This window comes from Leucoraja erinacea, chromosome 15 (genome assembly GCF_028641065.1).
Source record: "Leucoraja erinacea ecotype New England chromosome 15, Leri_hhj_1, whole genome shotgun sequence".
In the NCBI taxonomy this organism is placed as follows: Eukaryota; Metazoa; Chordata; class Chondrichthyes; order Rajiformes; family Rajidae; genus Leucoraja; species Leucoraja erinaceus.
In genome coordinates, this window is record NC_073391.1 from 15,071,116 (window position 1) to 15,097,217 (window position 26,102).

The 26,102-nt window shown below is 40.7% G+C and overlaps 1 protein-coding gene across 3 annotated transcripts in view; it reads right to left on the minus strand.

Annotated features, from left to right (window-relative positions):
* edrf1 (erythroid differentiation regulatory factor 1) overlaps nt 1-26,102 on the minus strand; it is a 54,429-nt gene that overhangs the window by 11,646 nt on the left and 16,681 nt on the right. For 2 of the 3 annotated variants that reach the window (XM_055646713.1, XM_055646715.1), the window contains exons 6-19: nt 25,904-26,045; nt 24,785-24,886; nt 24,460-24,581; nt 12,861-12,972; nt 11,152-11,299; nt 9,565-9,676; nt 6,902-7,013; nt 6,013-6,282; nt 5,692-5,763; nt 5,044-5,194; nt 4,563-4,754; nt 2,860-3,060; nt 1,285-1,503; nt 848-1,074 (exon numbers count right to left, since the gene is read on the minus strand). In XM_055646713.1, coding sequence (XP_055502688.1) covers nt 848-1,074; nt 1,285-1,503; nt 2,860-3,060; nt 4,563-4,754; nt 5,044-5,194; nt 5,692-5,763; nt 6,013-6,282; nt 6,902-7,013; nt 9,565-9,676; nt 11,152-11,299; nt 12,861-12,972; nt 24,460-24,581; nt 24,785-24,886; nt 25,904-26,045 — 2,182 coding nt within the window. The remainder of the gene's footprint in view (nt 1-847; nt 1,075-1,284; nt 1,504-2,859; nt 3,061-4,562; nt 4,755-5,043; nt 5,195-5,691; nt 5,764-6,012; nt 6,283-6,901; nt 7,014-9,564; nt 9,677-11,151; nt 11,300-12,860; nt 12,973-24,459; nt 24,582-24,784; nt 24,887-25,903; nt 26,046-26,102) is intronic. The other variant, XM_055646714.1, reaches the window with a different exon arrangement.

Sequence of the window (26,102 nt, forward strand, 5' to 3'; positions counted from 1 at the left end):
ACAATGAACATGTGAGAAAATGAACTTTATACATAAGTAACGATTGGAAAAACACTACTCTTCCCATCATGAAAGTGAGAATGACTTTAGGATTTCTTCATAAGCATATTTAGAGAGCAATTGTAGCAAAGGACGTTACATGGCCCATTGAGTACTTTTGAACACAGACCTACAAGCTCAAAAACAAGACAATGCAGGTTACCTATGGAGGGAGCTCATCTGAAGACTCAGCACCAATTTTGACAAGGCATAAGGAATGCTTTTTGATTTTTATGAATATTGTTTAAGTTTTTCCAAAGACTGAATGTTTTTAGCCTATCATACCGTTTTGATTATACTTGTAACTAGACTTCCCCCTACTCCTCCTCTAACGTGGTGTGCCTTTAAAAATAAAACAAAAATGCTGGAGTAACTCATTAGGCCGGGCAGCACCTCTGGAGGGCATTGATTATGGATAGGTGACGTTTCAGCTTGGGGTCCTTTTTTAAACTTCAATGGCCACACAAGACCATGATGAAGGAGATACTGCAGAAAAATCTCCAAGTGTTTGTTAAAGTTTATGGCGGACTGATAGATTAATAAAGCTTTTCAAAAACAGAAATCAGAGCTTGCAATGAATACTTTCAGTTATATTTAATTAAAAAAAATATCTTACAAGTACTAGACTTATGCACATTGTACTTCATGCAGAATGTAATCGTCATCGTATGTATATTGAAGATATCTGGAATATTAAGATTGTACACTTTGTTCACACATATTTCATCCAGAGTTAACTGCCGAGTAACGCTGAAAATATAATGCAATACTTTGACAAAGCATGGAAAGTAAGCCATAAAATACATGCCTTGTTATAATACAAGGCTTCCTCAGGTGAAAATTCCCCTCGTTTCAAATTGGTTCCAGTAGTAGCATGTGCCTGCGCACAAAGTCTCATCAGTCTACCAGTATTACAAAGCAATAAGGCCGCATTGGTTTCATCCTCTATGGTCTCAAAGTCTTGAATTCCCTTTTCGAAGTAGGAAAAGCTTTTCTTCCAAAGTTCTTGTTCTAATGCTGTGATGCCCTTGCTTCCTACATTGGATAACAACATTAAGTGAATTTAGATTTAATTAATTGCAATTATCTTTAATACTTTTCCCGATGCATTAATTATTATAAATGTTTAACTATATTTTCCAATATCTAAAATCAGCAAAATGGCTTTAGACAGTTTTCAGTACACTATAAAACTACACACAGCAATTGTATATCTAACAACAAATTAATTGAAAAAGTCTATACCTGTTCCCTCAGTTTGAATAGCGGCAGATTGATTCATGTAGAAAACTCCAACCTCATTTCTGCTATTGCCTAATCTTTTTAACACTTGCGTATGTTGCTCCACAACATTAACTTTCCGTTCACAGGAACGCAGCAACTCATTTGCTGCCTCATAGCATTTGCAGCTAACCGAAAGTTGGTATTCGAGATCCAAATAAAGCTCTGTAGCCCAGCTTAAAGCTAGAATAATAAGACTATTACAAATTAAATTGGTGAAGTAAAATAATAAAAAATTAGCAGTGGAAATCGTCACTCATTTACAGTGCTTTAAATACACTGGGCCAGAATTTATTTGCTATTTACATTAACATGGAAAGTACAGATTTACTGGTGTAACTTATCCTCTATTTATTTAAATGTACTACAACAGCTTCATGGAAACAAGGTAGATGAGATCTTTAAGTAATTATTTTTAATTAAATGGTTATAATTTGTGTGTTTTGTTTATGAAGTTTTCAAAAAGTCCATTATTGTGTTTTAATCACAAACATTTCATCAGCTTATTCCCAGCCACATATTCTTATCAAGTGGAAGGTTAGTTCACGTGGGGTCTAACTGTATACAGAATTGGCTTCATGGGGGAGGGAGGAGGCAGGAGGGCATTTATCACACTGAAGGCCTGTGACTGGTGATTTGCCTTTGGGATCACTGCTGGGCGCAATGCTGTTTGTGCTTTATATCAACAGTTTTGATGTGAATGTAGTCAAGCGTCAAGTGTTTTATTGTCATATGTCCCAGATAGAATGATGGAGTATGTAAAGATAGTACATAAACGGAAGAGGAAAAAAAAAAGGTTCAGTGTGTATATATACACACACACACACACTCAAAAAACAAACAATTATAGTGCAATAATAGCTTGTTGTAGTTCAGAACTTATTTGCTGTTGCCTGATGGCTGTAGGGAAGAAGTTGTTCCTGAACCTGATTGTAACAAAATGCTGAAGTATAATGCCCTCCAGTCAAAGATAAATGCATACATTGATCCGTCAATCACTCGTAAACAAAAGTGCTGGAGAAACTCAGCGGGTGAGGCAGCATCTATGGAGCGAAGGAATAGGTGACGTTTCAGGTCAAGACCCTTCTTCAGACTGATGTGGAAGTGGGCGGGGGGGAAGAATAAAGGAAGAAGCGGAGACAGTGGGCTGTGGGAGAGCTGGGAAGGGGAGAGGAAAGAGGGAGAAAGCAAGGCCGACCTGAAATTGGAGAAGTCAATGTTCATGCCGCTGGGGTGTAAACTGCCCAAGCGAAATATAAGGTGCTGCTCCTCTAGTTTGCGGTGGGACTCACTCTGGCCATGGAGGCGGCCCAGGGCAGAAAGGTCGGATTCGGAATGGGAGGGGTAGTTGAAGTGCTCAGCCACCGGGAGAACAGCTTGGTTAATGCAAACTGAGTGGAGGTGTTGGGCGAAGAGATCGCCAAGCCTGCGCTTGGTCTCACCGATGTAGAGCAGTTCACCCAAATGTATGGAGTTATCTTAATCAATCAGCTTCAGTCTTTAATTTTGTGTAAATATAAAATAAAGATGAAAACCAACCTTGGCAACTAGATTCTCTATGGAGACTATGTAGAATTTCTTGATCTTCTCTGGATTGGTAGCTATATTCCTCCTGGTAAGCTGCTCGATTACTAGCATTTTGTGCTAACATTAACTGAATGTCACCATTAAGTGTCAAGCACTGACTGAGAAAGAATAAGACTTCAGGTGACAAATTATTAATAAGGCAGCAATAGGCATCTATCAAAAGAAAAAAGTACAAATTAATACATTATGCTTCAAGATTAGATGTTATATATTGCATGGTTCTCTGGCTACACTCAAATATCTCAGCAGCTTTTATTTATCTTAATACAGCATGGAAACAGGCCATTCGGCCCATCGAGTTCTTGCCAACCACTGATCACTCTCGTTTTATTTTATCTCACTTGCACATCCACACACTACAACGAGGCACAATTTAATCTAATGTACAAAATTGCAGGTTTTTTGTGATGCGTGTAAAAACTGGAGCAAACCCATACAGCCACAGGGACAATGTGCAAACTTCACGCAGACAATACCCGAGGTCAGGATTGAATTCAGGTCTGAATCGCTGTGAGGCAGCAGGTGTACCAGTTGCGCCATTCTGCCACACATGCATACTGCTGTATAGAAGTTTATTTTTCATTTACCTCAGTTACTGCTACATTACAATATTCTCACTGTTGTAAACTTGCATGTTTATTAATATTAATATTAAAGACACTTAAACCATTTGACCAGGACTTGGATACCTGGCAAACAAAGCTTTCTTCCCTCAGCACAACTTCCTTCTTAGCTTCAAGATCCCAATTTTCTCAAAGAAAGCTTCTGATAGTGGAGTTGCAGCTAAAGCAATAATATTGTTGCAGTAAAAGGCTTACCCCATTGTTGAATGTCCACTGCCTATTATAAATGGACTAGCTGCCACTGCCTGATGGATGACCTTAGGAATCACCATGAACCTGCTAAGCTACGATAGTTGAGCTATGACAGAACTGCATACACTCACTATATTTCAAATCCATTAATATACGGCAAACATGGATTTGAAGGTAACAATAATTCTAGTAGTTTAGTTCAGTTCAGAGATACAGTGTGGAAACAGGTCTTTCGGCCCACCAAAACCACGCCGACCCGGAATCACCTGAACACTAGTTCTATCCTACACACTAGGAACGCTTTTATAGAAGCCATTTAATCTACAAACCTGCACGCCTTTGGAATGTGGGAGGAAACTGGAGCACAGAGGAAACCCACATGGTCATAGAAAGAAAGTACAAACTCCGTACAGATAGGACCCGTAGTCAGGATTGAACCTGGGTCTCTGGCACTGTGCGGCAGCAACTCTATCGCTGCGCAACTGTGCCACCCTACATGTTGTTTATAAAGTCTAGTGACCTATTCTATGAAGAGTGAGGCATTAACTCAATGTTGTAAAATTAGCAGTTTTGAGAAATAATTTGAAAATTCTCATTACATTTTCTGAGGTTAACTACGTCATATCTGCATTCAATTAAAAAACTGAAATCAAGTGATAATAACTGGTAAAAATTTATGATCCAAAAATAATGTAATCATTTTCTAACAATAATTAATACCCCTCCATAAAACTTGCCAGTAAGATGGACTTCAAAACCACGAGTCATTACACTAATATTTTAAATCTATATTTAACCTCATAACAGAGCATGTGTGACATTAATTATATAGTCACTTACCAAGAGACTGTAAAGCAAGTTTAATGTATCTCAAAGATCTACCATACTTTTGCAGAGCATTAGCTGCATCGGATAGAACAAAGTAAGCCCTTGAAGCTTTAAAGATGAGGTTTAGTTTCATTTGATATTGCCACGTGTTTGGTATCATTCCAGACTGACTGGGAAGTTTAATTGTTGCATGAACAGGACCGACTGTGAAAAAAAGTATTTGAAATTTAAAAAAATTATATACATATATTTGGATACTACTACATTTGTAACATTTGCATTTGCTTGGAAGTTAAAGAAAACATAATATATTGAAATGATTACATGCTAAAATATTAAATTTACTTTGTCTGATAGCTTTGTATTTTAAAAGCAAATAACAATTAGCAGCTTTTGTGAATGTACCATTAAACTACAAAATATGAAACAATTAGAAAGTCTAATTTAGCAAAATAAGGTATTGTATGAAGTGTTTAGGTTGAATATTTCTTACCTTTGTCTAAAAACAGAGCAATTTGTTTCTGAAGAGCTTCATGACCTGTGCATTCAGATTCATCTGCATACTTCAGCGGGATTGGAATACTAGGGTCAGCAGCTGGGAGATCACTTTCCTTTTTAATACTCCCATCAACAGCTTTCAATCCCTGAAATAAATATTAGCATAATTAAGATCAGCAAATCATCTTTACAATGAAGATAAATACCAAATTACAGCATGTCATTTCTGTTTGGATTCTAATGCAACATTAAGTTGTGGTACATAAAATTTCACATGTATTTGAATTGTTTAGGATTGTAATTACAATCTAGCATTCACATAATCAAGTAAAACTCAACTGCCAGATATAAAAGGCAATTACCAAGACAAAATATTAATTTTGGAAACGAAAGCAGTAAAACGTTCAATTGGTAAAATTCAAAAAGAAATTCTGAAAATCATACCAAGTAGAGCAGGTCAAACACACACACATACATATACATGTAAACATATACATACACACACATATATATATAAACACTTTTTTTGGGCACATCGCAATTATGTGAAATGTGCAAAATTGTAAAGCACAATCACGAAAGCATGCAAGCATTTACACAACAAGATTGTTAAAAGGAAAACAACTGCAAGCTAGTAAATTACCTCCAGAACGTAATTGAGAACAACTCTACATCGTTCCTCTGTGTCACGACAAACCGGGAAGGCACAGCTGGGCTTCAAAATAAAATACTGTGTGAGGTATCCTGATTTTAAATTTAAATTAATCCCAAAACCAAAGTATTTAGGATTATATAATTTGCTCCTACTTTAAATAAATCTATTTCAAGAGAACCCAGACAATAATATCACTTTCATTACAAGATAAAAAATTAATTAATTAATTTGATAAAATTTTAATTAGTAATTAGGACATTTGGAATATACATTTCCTTGCAACAAAAATGTTTTTGCTTATACTCATACCCTTATCTGATGTGTCGATTTATACTTTTCAGGTACAGACAACTCGCCAACAGATCGAATGACAGCAATGGCTTTGTTATCATCTGAAGGATCAGAACCATTGCTGAATGAACCATTATCATCACTGTCCTCTGGAATATCCTCATCTTCACTATAACTATCATCAGAATTTTCATTCAGGGTTGATCCATTTTCATCTTGTTTTGGGGGCTCATTCAGTTGGAAAAGTTCTGAGATCATGTAATTGGCTGATGCAATAAACTGCACAAACTGAAATTTTAGTTGAAATAACAATTAGATAAGTGCATCATTTAAAGTGTAAAGCCTTCAATAGATGATAAATTTTAGAACTTGCGAAATATTAATTTCGATGAACAAAATTATTACAGCAATCAACTGTGGAAAGCTCCACACTACAGTCAGTCATTTAATCACCCTTAAATGATGGTATGCACGATTTTTTGTTTTTTCTGATATCAGATCTTTCAGTTATCAAACACCATTGGCACCAAGAGAGGGGGAGGAGGAGGGGAGGATAAGGGGAGAGGTAGGTTTACAGTGTACTACTGGCCATCAAAATAAACAGTGGGTTTCTCCAGACTGCCTTTCTACGTCTCTGAAGATCAAAGCAGCTGCTAACAACAATTAATGCTTAAAAAACAGCAATATCAAAATGGCAAAGAACCAGAAACTAGTCTGGTTCTTTGCTACAACGTCATAATGGTAAATAAACGAAGTGCGCTTGGAATACAAATGCGTGGCGTGTAATGTTGAAAATAATGGCATTTATGACTGTTTTAAAATGTCAGAATGCTAATTATTTTCATGACAAAATTTAAAAAAAATTCAGTCAACATTGTCCAATCAGACAAAACAATATAGTTTGTACCTGAGGATGCCTTTCTTTGTCCAGTAATTTAATGCAATTTAACAAGAGCATTCTTATGATACCGTAATGTTTTCTGTTTTGAACTTTCTTCATCATCATGTTGCTAGCAACCCTGTAAACCACAATGTATGTTAATCCAAATTTTGGTGAATGTACATTTAACTGATTTGCAAAGGGGAACTATTCAACGACAAACAAATTTCAAACAGTACTGCACTGTGTGTAACAAATTGGATGCTATTTCTGGCCTTGCCTTATTGTTTCTTCCCCATCTCCTTCCTTCATATTTATTCCGCTTTACTCGTCTGGTTTTAATCCATCTTGTGGAGGGGGTGGTGGGAAGCATGGACAGATTACAGAAATCGAGCCAATAGACAATAGGTGCAGGAGTAGGCCATTCGGCTCCTCGAGCCAGCACCCATTCAATGTGATCATGGCTGATCATCCCCAATCAGTACCCCATTCTTGCCTTCTCCCCATATCCCCCGACTCCTCTGTCATTAAGAGGCCTATCAAGCCCTCTCTTGAAAGTATCCAGAGAACTGGCCTCCACAAGGCAGAGAATTCCACAGACTCACAACTCTGTGTGAAAAAGTGTTTCCTCTTCTCCGTTCTAAATGCCTTACCCCTTATTCTTAAACTGTGGCCCCTGGTTCTAGACTCCCCCAACATCAGGAACATGTTTCCTGCCTCTAGCGTGTCCAAACCCTTAATAATCTTATGTTTCAATAAGATACCCTCTCATCCTTCTAAATTCCAGAGTATACAAGCCCAGCCGCTCCATTCTCTCAGCATATGACAGTCCTGCCATCCCGGGAATTAACCTTGTGAACCTACGCTGCACTCCCTCAATAGCAAGAATGTCCTTCCACAAATTAGGGGACCAAAACTGCAATACTCCCACAAACTCCAAACAGCTATTTAAACTTATCTTAACAGGTTTGACCTCTTGAAGATGTTTAGTATTACTTATCTTAGAAAAATAAACTCAGATGACTCAGATAAACTCAGATGAGGGAAAATCCTTTCTGAAGTATATACAAAATTCAAACCAATCACATGTTTAATTCTGCTTTACCTTTATAATCAAATTAATTGAAACAAATTGCTGTCACAAAACGAACATAAAGCTAACAATTTTCACTAGAAACATAGAAAAATAGGCTCAGGAGTAGGCTAATCGGCCCTTCGAGCCAGCACATCCATCAATATGATCATGGCTGATCATCTAAATTCAGTACCCCGTTCCTGCTTTTTCACCATATCCCTTGGTTCCTTCAGCCCCAAAAGCTAAATCTAAATCTCTTGGAAACATCCAGTGAATTGGCCTCCACTGCCTTCTGCGGCAGAGGATTCCACACATTCACAACTCTTCTGGTGATAGGTTTTTTCTCATCTCGGTACTAAATTATCTCCCCCTTATTCTTAAAATGTGATCCCCTGTTCTGGACCCCCCCCCCTCCCCCCAACATCTGGAACATTTTTCCTGCATCGATCCTGTCCAATCCTCAAAGAATTTTATATGTTTCTATAAGATACCCTCTCATCCTTCAAAGTTCCAGTGAATACAAGCCCAGTTGACCTATTCCTTCATCACATGTCAGTCCTGTCATCACGGGAATTAACCAGGGGAACCTATGCTGCACTCCCTCCATAGCAATAATGTCCTTCCTGAAATTAGGAGACCAAAATTGCACACAATACTCCAGGTGTGGTCTCACCAGGGACCTGAACAACTGCAGTAGGACCTCCTTGCTCCAAAGCTCAAATCCTTTCGTAATGAAGACCAACATGCCATAGCCTTCTTCGCTGCCTGCTGTAGCTGCATGCTGACTTGCAGTGACCGATGTACAAGCACACCCAGGTCTCGTTGCACCTCCCCTTTTCTTAATCTGACACCATGCAGATAATAATCTACCTTCCAAAGTGGATAACTGCACATTTATCCACATTATACTGCATCTGCCATGCATCTGCCCACTCACCCAACCTTATCCAAGTCACCCTGCAGCCTCATAGCATCCTCCTCACAGCTCACACTGCCACCTACCTTTGTCATCCACAAACCTGGAGATGTTACATTTAATTCCCTAGTTAATATATATTGTAAATAACTGGGGTCCCAGTACCGAGCCTTGTGGCACCCCACAAGTCACTGCCTGCCATTCTGAAAAGGACCCGTTAATTCCTTCTCTTTGCTTCCTGTCTGCCAACCAGTTTTCAATCCATGTCAATAACCTACCCCAATACCATGTCCTCTAATTTTGCACACTAATCACTTGTGTGGGACCTTGTCAAAGGTTTTTTGAAAATCCAGATACACCACATCCACTGGCTCTCCCTTATCCATTCTACTTGTAACATTCTCAAAAAATTCCAAAAGATTAGTCAAGCATGATTCCCTCATCATAAATCCATGCTGACTTTGACCGACACCGTCACTGCTTTCTAAATGTGCTGCTATTACATCTTTAAGAATCAACTCGAGCATCTTCCCCACTACCGATGCAAGGCAAACTGCTCTATAATTCCCCGTTTTCTCTCTCCCCCCTTTCTTAAAATTTGAAAATGATCACCAATGCATCCACGATTTTCTAATCGTTCTCCTCCGTGTTACAAACCACTTTCAGTTTAGCCTCGGACAGAAGGAATCAAAAACTTACTTGTACAGTAAGATTGCCACAGGCATTGTAAAAGGATTTTGATATTTGTCTTCGGATGTTTCTTCACAAAGTGTTGTCAGGTCATAAAGTTTTACAATATCACTTCCGCTTGCTAGAAGAGGCAAAAGCATCAACAACGGTAAACATTCACTTTCCTGAAATGCAATTATCATATAAATCTCTCAACAGTTACAAACACGTACCATAACTTGAATTAAAATGTCATGATAAATTTGGGATGACTAATTATATCTACAAAGACATTGTTTGACTCGCATCATGGAAAGATTACATTAAGGAAAAAAATCAAATCAAAATAGCATTTACCTTGTCTCAATGTAAAATGTCAAAATTCTTAGCCCATAGCCTAAACATATAAAATACATCAAAGCAATATTAAAAGTAATATGTGTATGAAGGAACGGCAGATGCTGGTTTACACCAAAGATAGACACAAAATGCTGGAGTAACAGCAGGTCAGGCAGCATCTCTGGAGAAAAGGACTAGGTGACGTTTTGGGATGAGATCCTTCATCAGACTGTGTCAGGGAGGGGAACAGTGGAGGTATGGGAAGGTACAGAACAAAGCTGAACCTGCATTAATCATTCAGGAAAGGTGCAGCCCATAATGGTCCATAGTTGGCTTGGGATGAGTTAATAATGAAGGAATACAAACGGTGAAATTAGCAAGAGGACTAGGGTGGGGGAGGGATGGAGAGGGAGAGAATGCATCGGTTACTTAAAGTTAGAGAAATCAATATCATGCCGCTGGGTTTTAAGCAGCCCAAGCGAAATATGAGGTGTCCTCCAACTGTGCTAATAAAGTATACTTGTTAACCTAACGCACTGCAATTGTGTTGATACATGTCACTTGTAATTTCAACTGCCAATATTACTTATAATATCATAAAGTGGACGGTTGACTCTTACTTTGCCAATATGATCCAATAAAAATAGGCCAAAGGTTGGTATATGTTTATTAGTGGTCGCCATCGTCAATAACTAATGACTATATTTCTGCCTGGCTTTATATTTTTCCTAGCGTTAGGGTACCCTAGGGTAAGGTATCAAGTTCAAGTTACATTTATTATCACATGCACCAATTGGTACAGTGAGATTTGAATTACCATACAGCCATACGAATAAAAACACAATACACAATAGAATTTAACATGAACATCCCCACACAACAGAATCAACTTTTCCCACTGTGAGGGAAGGCAATAAAGTTCAGTCATCTTCCTCTTTGTGATGAGCATGTAAAAAAAAACTTGTAAACCCAAAACAACAAATCAAAGCTAGTTAGGCAAACATAGGTACGAAGTTTTGCCTTCACACTCACTACTAAGAACAAAAGTATAATGATTTCACACATAATAACAATGGGTAAGAGATATGCAAATTAAGTGTAAATACAGAATTATTTAATGCAGGATACAAAAATGAAAATCTATAAAATTGCTAGAAAATGATAAGCAGCTAAATAAAAGCGATTTCTAAATTAATAATATAACTCCATGCATAACACAAAAACAGATAAAATATTCTTTAAAAAGATCCCGGTGTGAATATAATTCTAAAAGCTCACCTTTAAAAAGCCAATACGTATGTCCTTCTTTAGTACAATTTGCCTTCAGAAATGATAGGATATTCTGAGCAATGTCCTTAACTACTTTTGTGGAGAAGCTGGAATTATCCAAATTGGGGATATCTTCTGTCTTTATCATTTCATATCTCTGTGTAAAAAAAAAATTGAGACAAATTAAAAATTGGAATAGTGACAAAGAGTAATGTCATGAATACACAAATTGAAGACAATTTTAAAAACAAGACACTTTAAACATAAAGACATTTAAACTTCCCATCAATTTCTGGAGCAAAATGTACAATGAGGAAGGCTCAAAAGGAAGTCAAGCCAAGAGAAGATTCTTAAGTCATCAGCCATAGACCAAGTATGATTGATCCTTGAAGTAGAAGCAAGCCTCCATAATCTTAAGGACTACTTTTGTGCAAGTGTTCAAATGAATTCTCCAAATGATGCAAAATTTGCTTTGCACACTGACATAATGACAGATGATATTTCAGAAAAGCTAGGACAGGTGCACGAAGAACTGCCACAAATTGAATTTTAGATTGTTAGATTAAGTTTTGTGCAGTGAATAAAAACTTTCCAAAATATTTATATTGTGATTTGGGTGATGCGGAGGAAAATGGAAAAGTACCAAGCATAGTAGGCAAAAGAGAAAAGAAAGACTGAGCATGATTGAAAATGAGATGCAGAGAAATGCAAAAATGAATTTGATTCAAATTCAAGTGAGTTTATTGTCATGTGCCCCTGACAGGACAATGGAATTCTTGTGTTGCGTCAGCATACAGAACATAATAGGCATTTACTACAAAACAGATCAGTGTGTCCATATTGGGTGAAAGAAACTGCAGCAGCAGATGGTGAAAGTGGGAGGGCCATGCCAAAATGAATAGAGAAGATGTCATGAATGGTTGCTATTATGTTTTAAGGCAAATATTGGGAGCAGACTGTACTCAAAATGGATCTATAAAATCAATTCATAAAGCTGATCAGTTTTCTTTCAAGAAGCTGCATCGTTACAAGCATAAAATGCTTTACGAGCTAGTGGAACCAGTCTGTTTTAGAAGTAAAGTTTATCCCCATCTTTGTAATTAAGCTAATTGAGCTTTAAGTGTAAATAAGTAAGTTTAAGTTTATTGGCCAAGTATTCACATACAAGGAATTCGCCTTGGTGCTCCGCTCACAAGTAACAACATGACATACAGTGATAGTTACGAATGACTCAGAAAACACTAAACATTAATAATAATAAAACATTAATGAAAAAAAAGACCATTGATCAAGCATGTGAACCAACAAAATACCAGATCAAAGGGAGGCTACAGATTTTTGGCTGTTGAGTAGAGCAACTACTCGTGGATAACTACTGCTGAGGATCAATGGGTCACAAATATTTTTTTTCTCCCCGTTATCTAAATTGCCTGTCAGGAAAAAATGAATCAGAGGGGGGCAGAAGTAATGCTGTGTCATCTGCAATATTGTATTAATTCCCAAATGCCAAAAAGACCGTAAAAGTGATATTTATGATAGAAAGCGCAACACCTGTATTCTGAGCATTCTTGTCACATCACATTTTGGATCCTCATTTCTGGAGAACGATGAAAATGTTTTAGTGCATGCCAAAGTTGCTCACTTTAAATGTAATTGAAAACTTCCGAAATGGTAATTGTAATAAAAACATATTGCAACCATGAAGAAAATGTTCTTACCTGTACAATCCCATTAACATGAAAGCACATGACCAGTTCTGGAACATTGCACATTAGATTATCTAGCCAATAGTCGATTCCCGTCAATATATTAATTGGTTTGTTGCTATCTCTAAATAAAAGTAAAAGTAAAGCATCAGAGACAATTTATGAAAACTTTTATAACAGCACCTTCTCTGGTACAATCACATCCTTGCTAACGTGGATAACAAGGGAACTCAGGGATAGTATCAAAGCAAAAGATGAAGCGTACAAATTAGCCAGTAAAAGCAGCCTACCAGAGGACTGGGAGAAATTCAGAGACCAGCAGAGGAGGACAAAGGGCTTAATTAGGAAAGGGAAAATAGATTATGAAAGAAAACTGGCAGGGAACATAAAAACTGACTGCAAAAGGTTTTATAGATATGTGAAGAGAAAGAGATTAGTAAAAACAAATGTAGGTCCCATGCAGTCAGAAACAGGTGAATTGATCATGGGGAACAAGGACATGGCGGACCAATTGAATAACTACTTTGGTTCCGTCTTCACCAAGGAAGACATAAATAATCTGCCAGAAATGGCAGGGGACCGCGGGTCAAAGGAGATGGAGGAACTGAGTGAAATCCAGGTTAGCCAGGAAGTGATGTTAGGTAAATTGAATGGATTAAAGGCCGATAAATCCCCAGGGCCAGATAGGCTGCATCCCAGAGTACTTAAGTAGCTCCAGAAATAGTGGATGCATTAGTGATCATTTTTCCAAACTCTTTAGATTCTGGAGTAGTTCCTGAGGATTGGAGGGTAGCTAATGTAACTCCACTTTTTAAAAAGGGAGGGAGAGAGAAAACGGGGAATTACAGACCAGTTAGTTTAACATCGGTAGTGGGGAAACTGCTAGAGTCAGTTATTAAAGATGGGGTAGCAGCACATTTGGAAAGTGGTGAAATCATTGGACAAAGTCAGCATGGATTTATGAAAGGTTAATCATGTCTGACGAATCTTATAGAATTTTTCGAGGATGTAACTAGTAGAGTGGATAGGGGAGAACCAGTGGATGTGTTATATCTGGACTTTCAGAAGGCTTTCGACAAGGTCCCACATAAGAGATTAGTATACGGGGGGACGGTCGCCTGGGCGGTGGAGGTCGGGGGGCATCATCTGTGCGGCCGGTGAGTCCCGCCCTTCCCCGAGGGAGGCGGCTTGATGGGGATGAGCACCACTTGGGGGTTGTGCTTAGAGAACAGGTGTGCAACATCTGGATGTTGTGGTAGGAGGTACACACAATTGCTGGAGAAACTCAGCGGGTGCAGCAGCATCTATGGAGCGAAGGAAATAGGCGACGTTTCGGGCCGAAACCCTTCTTCAGACTCTGACTGTTGTGGTAGGAGAACGAGTGTGCAACGCCTGGAGTTGTGCTCTGAGAACGGGTGTGCAACACCTGGAGGTAGTGACTAGAGAGCGGGTGTTCAACGCCTGGAGGTTGTGGTTGGAGAACGGGTGTGCAACGCCTGGAGTTGTTCTGGAGTTGTGCTTTGAGAACGGGCGTTCAACGCCTGGAGGTTGTGGTTAGAGAACGAGTGTACAACACCTGGAAGTGAGTGGGATGGGGAGAGGAGGGATGAGTGTGTAACACGTGGCTTTACCAGTTATTAGAAAACGGGTGGCGTGTTTTGGGGGATTAAGATTGTAGATGTGATGGTTGTGGAGGTTTTGAGTGTTCAACACATGATTCTTCGATGATGGATGCACAATTTTTCGGGATTAAGCTCGTGGGGATGCTGATGAGTATGTAACACGGCTTTGGAAAATTTATGAATGGGTGTGCAATACTTTCTGGGTAAGTTCGTGGAGGTAATGTTTGAGTGTGCAGAACACAACTGGAGGTTTTTGGATGATGGGTGTGCAACACTGGGGGTTAAGATTTTGGACATGACATGAGTGTACATGGTTTTCGAGGTTTTCTAATGATAATTGGGGTGTAACGTATTGGGTTCAGTGTAATTTAGAGATACAGAGTGGAAATAGGCCTTCGGGCCACCGAGTCCGCTCCGACCAACAATCAACCGTATATTGGTTCTATCCTACACACTATTGACACATTTTATAACCCAATTTTGGAATGTGGGAGAAAGCAGGAGCACCCGGAGAAATCACAGGGATAATGTACAAGCTCCATACAGACGACATCTGTAGTCAGGATCAAGCCCGGGTCTCTGGCGCTGTAAGGCAGCAAATTTACCGCTGCTCCACTGTGCTAGAAATGACTGGTGATCAATGGTTGGCATGGACTGAATAAACTATTTTTCTTTAAAAATGAAATGGGCATACCAATAATTGGATGTAGGTAGGGGTGATACAAGATATCCCTACTAAAGAAGGAAGTGGTGATGATAAAGCAAACCAGCTCATTGGTAGACACCTCCTCCACACCCATAATCCCACCTAGTTTAGTATTGCCTGCAAGTTTGTAAATCTAATATTTGCACTGAGCAAAACACAAAAGTGTTGGAGGAATTAAGCGGGTCAGGTAGCATCACTTTAATGTGGTCAGGATCAAGCCCGGGTCTCTGGCGCTGTAAGGCAGCAAATTTACCGCTGCTCCACTGTGCTAGAAATGACTGGTGATCAATGGTTGGCATGGACCAGTGTTTAACGGAGTCGGACAGCGGGGGTGATGCGCCGTTGTGTATGGCCGCTCCTCCTGCTGTCCGTCCTTTCACCCTTTTTTATTTTTATTTTTAGTCCTGTCCGTATGAAATGTTTATTGGAGGACTTCTTTTATGTGGTGGGTGGGGGTGGGGAAGGGGGAAACTATTTTAACCCCAGTTCTACCTGGTCGGAGATGCGGTTTTTCTCCGAACCGCATCTTCGTCCTCTCTGTGCGGCCTAGTCGAACTGGAGCAGCGCTGAGCGGCGTTTCCTGCGGGGACTGCAGCTTCGACGGCGGTGTAGATGCTGGGACACCTACATGGAGCGGGCGATGCCTTACCGGGTCGCCTTGCGGTAATCTCCGGGGCACTGTGACCGTCGACAGCACCGCGGAGCCTGGGATCCGAGATCGCCAGTGTCGGGGGTTCGGCCGGCGCGGCCTGTGAACTTTGGTCGTTGCAGTCTTCGCGTCGGGAAGCGGCCGCTTCAGTCCAGGCCGCTGATGGATGTTCACCGACGCCGATGGTCCAGCTTCACGGCAGGAGGGCCTGAAGATACCGGGCTGGCTGAGGAGGCCAGATATAGGCCCCGACCTCGGGTGGACTATGAGGGGGAGAACTGGATATTTTTGGTGCCTTCCCTCACAGTGAATTCTGCTGTGGGGGGACGTTTCATGTTGATTTCTATAGTGTACTGTTTCTGTGTCTTTTTCTTTTTCTCTTTTTTCTCTTTTTTTGATTTGTATGGATTTATTGCATTGATCTGTTCAATTAATTTAATCAATCTCTGTAAAGCACTTTGGTTCAAATACTGGTTTTGTTGAAAAGTGCTATATAAATAAATATTATTATTATTATACAAACTTAAAGCACACGGCATTGGGGGTTCAGTATTGATGTGGATAGAGAACAGGTTGGCAAACAGGAAGCAAAGAGTAGGAGTAAATGGGTCCTTTTCAAAATAGCAGGCAGTGACTAGTGGGGTACCACAAAGCTCAGTGCTGGAACCCCAGCTATTTACAATATATAATAATGATTTGGAGGAGGAATTAAATGCAACATCTCCAAGTTTGCGGATGACACGAAGCTGGGGGGCAGTGTTAGCTGTGAGGAGGATGCTAGGAGGCTGCAAGGCGACTTGGATAGGCTGGGTGAGTGGGCAAATGCATGGCAGATGCAGTGTAATGTGGATAAATGTGAGGTTATCCACTTTGGTGGCAAAAACAGGAAAGCTGACCATTATCTAAATGGTGGCCGATTAGGAAAAGGGGAGATGCAACGAGACCTGGGTGTCATGGTACACCAGTCATTGAAAGTAGGCATGCAGGCGCAGCAGGCAGTAAAGAAAGCAAATGGTATGTTAGCATTCATAGCAAAAGGATTCGAGTATAGGAGCAGGGAGGTTCTACTGCAGTTGTACAGGGTTTTGGTGAGACCACACCTAGAGTATTGCGTACAGTTTTGGTCTCCAAATCTGAGGAAGGACATTATTGCCATAGAGGGAGTGCAGAGACGGTTCACCGGACTGATTCCTGGGATGTCAGGACTTTCTTATGAAGAAAGACTGGACAGACTCGGATTGTACTCACTAGAATTTAGGAGAATGAGGGGGGGGATCTTATAGAAACTTACAAAATTCTTCAAGGATTGGACAGGCTAGATGCAGGAAGATTGTTCCCAATGTTGGAAAAGTCCAGGACAAGGGGTCACAGCTTAAGGACAGAGGGGAAATCCTTTAGATCCGAGATGAGAAAAACATTTTTCACGCAGAGTGGCGAATCTCTGGAACTCTCTGCCACAGAAGGTAGTTGAGGCCAGTTCATTGGCTATATTTAAGAGGGAGTTAGATGTGGCCCTTGTCACTAGAGGGATCAGGGGGTATGGAGAGAAGGCAGGTACGGCATACTGAGTTGGATGATCAGCCATGATTATATTGAATGGCGGTACAGGCTCGAAGGGCCGAATAGCCTACTCCTGCACCTATTTTCTATGTTTCTAAATTGTGGTGACCACAATTGCACACAATAACAAGTGTGGCCTAACTAATGTTTTCCGAAGTTGCAAACAATACACCATCTCTTGTATTCTACACCATGGCTGATGAAGCCAAGCATCCATGCATCTTGTTCATCACCTGCTCCACCTGTGTTGCCACTTTCTGGTACCCATGGACATATACCCCAAGGGCCTTCTGTTCATTAATATCCTCCAGAGCCATATCATTTAGTGTTTATAATAATAATACATTTTATTTATGGGTGCCTTTCAAGAATCTCAAGGACACCTTACAAAAATTTAGCAGGTAGAGGAAAAACATATAAGGGGAATGAAATAAATAGTAGAGACATGACTAGTACACAAAGTAAAGACATAATTCAATACAAAACACAATAATAAAGCAATTAATGCACAGATGAAAAGGGAGGGGGACGTGGGGCTAAGGATAGGCAGAGGTGAAGAGATGGGTCTTGAGGTGGGACTGGAAGATGGTGAGGGACACGGAATTGTGGATCAGTTCGGGGAGGGAGTTCCAGAGCCTGGGAGCTGCCCTGGAGAAGGCTCTGTCCCCTAAACTGCAGAGGTTGGACTTGTGGATGGAGAGGAGACCGGCTGATGTGGATCTGAGGGACCGTGAGGGTTGGTAGGGGGAGAGGAGGTCAGTGAGATATGGGGGGGCCAGATGGTGGAGGGCTTTGTAGGTGAGGATCAGGATTTTGTAGGTGATCCGGTGGGAGATGGGAAGCCAGTGAAGTTGTTTGAGGACTGGAGTGATGTGATGCCAGGATTTGTTGTGGGTGATGAGTCGGGCGGCTGCGTTCTGGACCAGTTGGAGTCGGTTGATGAAGGTGGAGCTGATGCCAAGGAGAAGTGAGTTGCAATAGTCCAGTCGGGATGAGATGAAAGCATGGATGAGTCTTTCAGCAGCGGGCGGTGTGAGAGAGGGTTTGAGTTTGGCGATGTTGCGGAGATGAAAGAAGGAGGTTTTAATGACATGGCGGATGTGAGGCTCAAGGGAGAGGGTGGAATCAAAGATCACGCCAAGGTTGCGGGCCTGGGGAGACAGTGGTGTGTCGATGGTGAGAGTGGGGTTATTGATTTTGCTGATTGTGGCTTTGGCTGAGGAGGAATTCTGTCTTATCGCTGTTGAGTTTGAGGAAATTATGTTGCATCCAGGTTTTTATAGCTTTATGGCTTTATGTCCTGTCCTTGTCCACCCTTCCACAATGGATCACCTCACAATGTCAAAATTAAATTCCATCTGCCATTGCCATACACAACTTTCCAACGGATCTGTTATACTGCAGCCTTAGGCAATCCTACTTGTAATCCACAACAAAAGTTTTATGACATTTGTAACAATCATATTTCCTATATTCACATCCAAATAATTAATGGATAAAATATGTTACATGACTGAATCCACATTTTTTAACTGGAAGAATTTCTACATCTAGATTAAAAAAAAAATCATTCACAATCTATGACATACTCCTTTCTACATATATACTTTTCATGTATTTTTTTAAATACATATGGTCATGTAGATTAGATCTTTTGGGAGTCAAAACCTAGTATCATATTACAGCTCCTTAAGAATCTCTAAACAGAATTTTGTAATGGCTAGTTTTCACGGGGCGACTTGACGCAAGATGTAGCCAGAGTGGAGTGGTCGTGGTCTAGCACGATATCACACGATATAACGGGGGTAGAGTAAAGAGTTCCCACGGTACTCGGCAATTCTGTCATTTGTGCGAGTGACTTGTCCGTCTCCCGATCTTTCCCGAATGAACATCGTGGACTGTAGTGTAGTTAATAACGTGGCACAAATGATGTTACTTTGTTGTCACACACTATATTCGTTTTTTTCACCCGAACTCTTTAATGAGCTGAAGAATAATCTGTGTTTTTTTAGACAAATGTTGTTTGGTGTGATGCACCTTCTCTCAATATGTGCAAGTCGTCTTTTTATTTTGTCAAATATGAATAAACACTGTATCTCACATTGACCGTGATGATTGTGTTATTTTATGATCTACTGAGAGGTGAAACTTTCAGTCTGAAGAAGGCTCTCGACCCGAAACGCCACCCGTTCCTTCTCTCCAGAGATGCTGCCTGTCCCGCTGAGTTGCTCCAAGCAACTGGTGTCTATCTTCAAAGGACTGACCAGGACTGCCTCTCTCTCTCTCTCTCTCTCCCACACAGGCATGAATGGATGAACTCCGCGGGCCAGGCAGCATCTACGGAGGGAAATGGACAGGCGACCCATTCTTCAGGCTGCCTTATGTCTCTTCCCCCCCCCTCACCCCAACTCCCACCCACACACACGAATGCTGGAGAAACTCAGCGGGTGCAGCGGGGCCGAAACGTTGTCTATTTCCTTCGCTCCATAGATGCTGCTGCACCCGCGGAGTTTCTCCAGCATTCGCGTGTGTGGGTGGGAGTTGGAGGGGGGGGGAAGAGAGACATAAGGCAGCCTGAAGAATGGGTCGCCTGTCCATTTCTCTCCGTAGATGCTGCCTGGCCCGCGGAGTTCCTCCATTCATGCCTGTGTGAGAGGGAGGGAGGGAGAGAGAGAGAGAGAGGCACACACAAGGTGGATGCGAAATCTTACCTGCCTGTTTCAGTGACAGACACCCACCGCCAGTAAATGAAGTCACCCCCATCTGTCTCCCCCTCCTCTCCCTCGACTCCCCCACCTTTCCCTCCCAACTCCAGTCCTGTCCCGACCCCCTGGGAAACTGAAGGTTTCCCGCTGTAATTAAAGAGTTCCCACGGTAGACTGTAAAACTGGGACCCTGGTTCTGGACTCCCCCAACATCGGGAACATTCTTCCTCCATCTAGCCTGTTCAATCCCGTAGATACGATTAGACAGGTATCTAGTTATTTAATTCATTTAATGATTTCTATCGCCCAGCCTCTCATCTTTCAATCGGGTTCGGCCAGGAAGGAACTGCAGATGCTGGATTAAAACGAAGATAGACACAACATGTAGCTCAGCGGGACAAGCAGCATATCAGAAGGGTCTCGACCCGAAATGTCACTCATTCCTTCTCCCCAAAGATGCTGCCTGCCGTCGAACTCATTCTCTTTAAACCGGCATCTGCTGTTCCTTCCGAAACATACACAAGAAATAAGCAACTTTTCGGGCCGAAACGTTGCCTATTTCCTTCGTTCCATAGATGCTGCTGCACCCGCTGAGTTTCTCCAGCATTTGTGTGTGTGGGTGGGAGTTGGGGGGGGGTAGAGAGATAAGGCAGCCTGAGGAAAGGCTCGCCTGTCAATTTCCCTCCGTAGATGCTGCCTGGCCCGCGGAGTTCCTCCAGTTAGAAACTGCTTACAGACAAAAAGAGACACACTGACATTAATGAAATGCTTGTTAGCTAGTTTTATTAGATTTGTATGTAAATAGCAAACTGGCTGGATTCACTCTATCCAACTTCCGGGTTCACCGTTCGCAGGAGTTCCCACGGTGACCGCAAGAGTTACTACGGATATCGCACGGGACACTTCGTTCATAAAATGTTGCAATGCTCAACCACAAGTGCACGTCACTCTTGGACAAATTCAAACATGTTTGAATTTTCTCCCGAGTACCCAAGGTACACGATTACCTGCCGTTAGCGCCACGGTGGTCCACGAATGCCGTACTGTTACCGCACGAGGTTCCCACGATGTCAAACTCTGGTTACCTCTTGCGTCAAGTCGCACCGTGAAAAGGGGGTTTAACTTTGAATACAAGTTTGTTTCAAACTGTTGGCAATTGTGGACACAATTGAACAAACTATTTTGTTTGCAAACTTAAACTTCAGAGAATGGAAATGAGCACAATAACAAGGAGACAAGAGATTGCAGATGCTCGATTATGGAGCAACAACAATACATTGGAGGAACTCAATGTTTCAGGTCAAAATCGAAAAGACAGGTGGGCAGAGGGGGTGGGGTTACCCTGCTGGTGAGGAATTAAATTCAGTCCCTTGCAAGGGGTGACATTGAAACAGGAGATGTGGAGTCAGTATGGATAGAACTAAGGAATTATAAGGGTATAAAGACCCTGGTGGGACTAATCTACAGGCTCCCAACAGTAGCCTGGACATAGGGAGCAAGTTGAATCAGGAGATAAAATTGGCGTAGCAAAAGTAATGCTGTGGTTGTTAAGGGAGATTTTAACAGGCAGGTAGACTTGGAAAATCAGATTGGTACTGGACCCCAAGAAAGGGACTTTGTAGAGTGCCTTCGTGATGGATTCTTAAAACAGCTTGTATTGGAGCTTACCAGGGAGAAGACAATTCTAGATTTAGTGTTATGTATAAAGGACCTCGAGGTTAATGAGCCATTAGGAGGCAGTGACCATAAAATGGCCAGGTTTAATCTACAATTGGAGAGGGAGAAGAGTAGATCGGAGGTGTCAGTGTTACGGTTGAATAAAGGGGACTATGGGGCCATGAGGGAGGAGCTGGCCAAAGTTGACTGGAAAGATACACTAGCAGGGATGACAGTGGAACAAAAAAGCAGGCGTTTCTAGCAATAATACAGAAGGTGCAGGATCAGATCATTCTTAGGAGGAAGAAAGATTCCAAGAGGAGAAAGGGATGACCATGGCTGACAAGGGACATCAGGGACAGTATAAAAATTAAAGCAAAGAAGTACAACATAGCAAAGATGTGCGAGAAGCAAGGGGATTGGGTAACGTTTAAAGAACAACAGAAGATAACCAAAAAGACAATACGGGGAGAAAAGATGAAGTACGAAGGTAAGCTAGCCAAGAATATAAAGCAGGATAGTAAAAGCTTCTTTAGGTATGTGAAGAGGAAAAATTAGTTAAGACCAAAATTGGACCCTTGAAGACTGAAAAAGGTGAATTTATTTTGGGAAACGAGGAAATGGCAGACGAGTTGAACAGGTACTTTGGATCTGTCTTCACTAAGGAGGACACAAACAATCTTCCTGATATAATAATGGCCAGAGGATCTGGGGTGATGGAGGAACTGAAGGAAATCCACATTAGGCAGGAAATGGTTTTGGATAGACTGATGGGACTGAAAGCTGATAAATCCCCAGGGCCTGATGGTCTGCAACCCAGGGTACTTAAGGAAGTAGCTCTAGAAATCGTGGATGCATTGGTGATAATTTTCCAATGTTCTATAGACTCAGGATTCGTTCCTGTAGATTGGATGGTAGCTAATGTTATCCCACTCTTTAAGAAAGGCAGGAGAGAGAAAACAAGGAATTATAGACCAGTTAACCCAACATCGGTGGTGGGGAAGATGCTGGAGTCAATTATAAAAGATGAGATAGCCGAACATTTGGATGGCAGTAACAGGATCGGTCCTAGTCAGCATGGATTTACGAAGGGGAAATCATGCATGACTAATCTTCTGGAATTTTTTGAAAATGTAACTAGGAAAATGGACAAGGGAGAGCCAGTGGATGTAGTGTACCTGGACTTTCAGAAAGATTTTATAAGCTCCCACATAGGAGACTAGTGTACAAAATTAGGGCATATGGTATTGGGGGTAGAGTGCTGACATGGATAGAGAAGTGGTTGGCAGACAGGAAACAAAGAGTAGGGATTAACGGGTCCCTTTCAGAATGGTAGGCAGTGACTAGTGAGGTACCGCACGGCTCGGTGCTGGGGCTGCAGCTATTTACAATATACATCAATGATTTGGATGAAGGGATTCAAAGCAACATTAGCAAATTTGCAGATGACACAAAGCTGGGTGGCAGTGTGCACTGTGAGGAGGATACTATGAGAATGCAGGGTGACTTGGACAGGTTGGGGGAGTGGGCAGATGCATGGCAGATGACGTTTAATGCGGATAAATGTGAGGTTATCCACTTTGGTAGCAAAAACAGGAAGGCAGATTACTATCCAAATGGCGTCAAGTTGGGAAAAGAGGAAGTACAACGGGATCTGGGGGTCCTTGTACATCAGTCTATGAAAGTAACCATGCAGGTACAGCAGGCAATGAAGAAAGTGAATGGCATGTTGGCCTTTATAACAAGAGGAATCGAAAATAGGAGCAAAGAGGTCCTTCTGCAGTTGTACAGAGCCCTAGTGAGACCACACCTGGAGTATTGTGTGCAGTTTTGGTCCCCTAATTTGAGAAAGGATATTCTTCCTATTGAAGGAGTGCAGCGTAGGTTTACAAGGTTAATTCCCGGGATGGCGGGACTGTCATATGCTGAGAGAATGGAACAGCTGGTCTTGTACACACTGTAGTTTAGAAGGATGAGAGGGAATCTCATTGAAACATATAAGATTGTTACTGGTTTGGACACGCTAGAGGCAGAAAACATGTTCCCGATGTTGGGGGAGTCCAGAACCAGGGGCCACAGTTTAAGAATAAGGAGTAAGCTATTTAGAACGGAGACGAGGAAACACTTTTTCTCACAGAGAATGGTGAGTCTGTGGAATTCTCTGCCTCAGAGGGCAGTGGAGGCAGGTTCTCTGGATGCTTTAAAGAGAGAGCTAGATAAGAGTGTTAAAAATAGCTGAGTCAGGGGATACGGGGAGAAGGCAGGAACGGGGTACTGATTGGGGATGATCAGCCATGATCACATTGAATGGCAGTGCTGGCTCGAAGGGCTGAATGGCCTACTCCTGCAACTATTGTCTATGAACCTTGCATCAGATTGAAGATGCGTTATGATTATTGATTATTTAAAAGTGCTGTCTTGTTATATAATAAAGCACAATAGGGCATTTTATTCTTTATTATAACCATGAAAATGTTGCTAGGTATTTCTAACCATCTATTGTTATTTGAAGTTCTAGTCGAGGCACTCAGCTTAGAAACTCATGGGTAAAAATACATCAGGGTTTGTAATTCGTCAATATCCACCATACATAGAGCACCTACATGAGTTTACGTGTGTGGTTTTGTGTATTGTTTTCAGATATCTTCAATGCTTTCTGGGGTGGGAAAATAGAATTTTCACGAAAAGAAGCACTTTCCATATTGGGATTTACCTGAGTCTTAAGCTGACAGCTGGATATTTTCCACCACCAAAAATAGGCATATTTGAACCCACAAGCATATGGATATCTTCAAATGTCCATAGAATATTCCTCACAAAATCATTTTTCAGCCCCTTTGGAATAAGAAACACATTAGTAATATTTATAACTTTTTTAAATATAGCAGTGAATAAAGGACAAACAAAAGCAGTTAAAATGGTAAAGCTAAAAAAAAAAAATCACTACCAATTTGATCCATTAAAATCGCCAATCAGGACCTATTATACAAGTTCCTTTAGTTTAGGGAATTTATTGGAAATGGTCATCTTCACCATACCTGACTGTTTTCCCCTTCATTCAAAAAAGTAATCAGGTTTTGTTCGTTCGGGGTAGAGGCCACCTGCTCTAATACATATGTGGCTCCCAGAGGAACATTCCCCTGTAAAAAGTGCAAGCATGGATATTTTTACCCAATACACACACTATTTTATCATTTGAAAGAATGTTAAAATATTAATACAGTAGAGCCTATATAAGATCAGGTTAACAAGACACTCTCCATCACTTCCCAATTAGATTAATTTGCTGAAACGGTCACCATTTCAGATTAAAATTTGAACAGTGCTTTCAAGCAAAAATCAATTTCCCATTTTAAAATGCAATTCCCTCCAAATGTTTAGCTTTGGAAAGTTAAATGTCTTCCTACCAATATCTGACCAGCACGGAAATATACAGTAAGTAATCAGTTCTACAGTAATTAAACACTATCTATAACAAAATTATCAAAACTGATCTTTAATGCATTACTATAAACTTAACCTAATGAAATAACCTCAGAAACATAGTTCAATAGATATTGGAGTATTATATTTTGTTTCGAATAAGGATGCCTTCATACATGTATCAGATTAATTTTGAAGTACTTTAACAAAAATAGTATTTAACTGCTAAATCTGTAGTTAAAATGTGATGCAATCATAATAAATGCCAACTTTCTAAGCAACTATGCTTGACACAATGTGCAGAAATAGATTTAGAACTTGTACTTTTTATTCCATTTCAATTATACAATGTGCAATGCTGTGCAAAGGAATACAAATGTTTATCCAAAATATCATACTTGGAGAGGGAAACTGCCCACATAATTGTAATAGAAAATATAAATGAAAAACATTTTATACTGGATTCAAGAATTTTACATTAGAAACAAACATCAGTTTAATACCAGATATCAATGGCTTTTCCTATATGTTGCCTGGTGGTTAAACTTCCAACTGAACTTTTAAAGAAATTCATAATTTATAAATTGAGGTTGCAAATATTTACAACACATTATAATATTCTCTCTTAACCAGAATAAATAATTAATCACATATTTAAAAAAATAATTATTCAACATTTTCATTTAATTTCATCTAAAGAAACCAAGAAATGTATTCAAAGATGAAATAACTACCTGCTCTTGAGGATTTCCATCTTCAGGGACAGAAGCAGGGGTTCTCAGAGGTGCAGGCCACGATTCCTCTACTTCTATTTGATTTTCCTCAGGCTGCACTATAGGAGTTGGAACGGCTTCTGCTGCACAATCCCCATTGATGCTACAATTTTTTTTAAATAGTAAATTTTAAGTTGATAACATTTTAGATAGTTTGAAA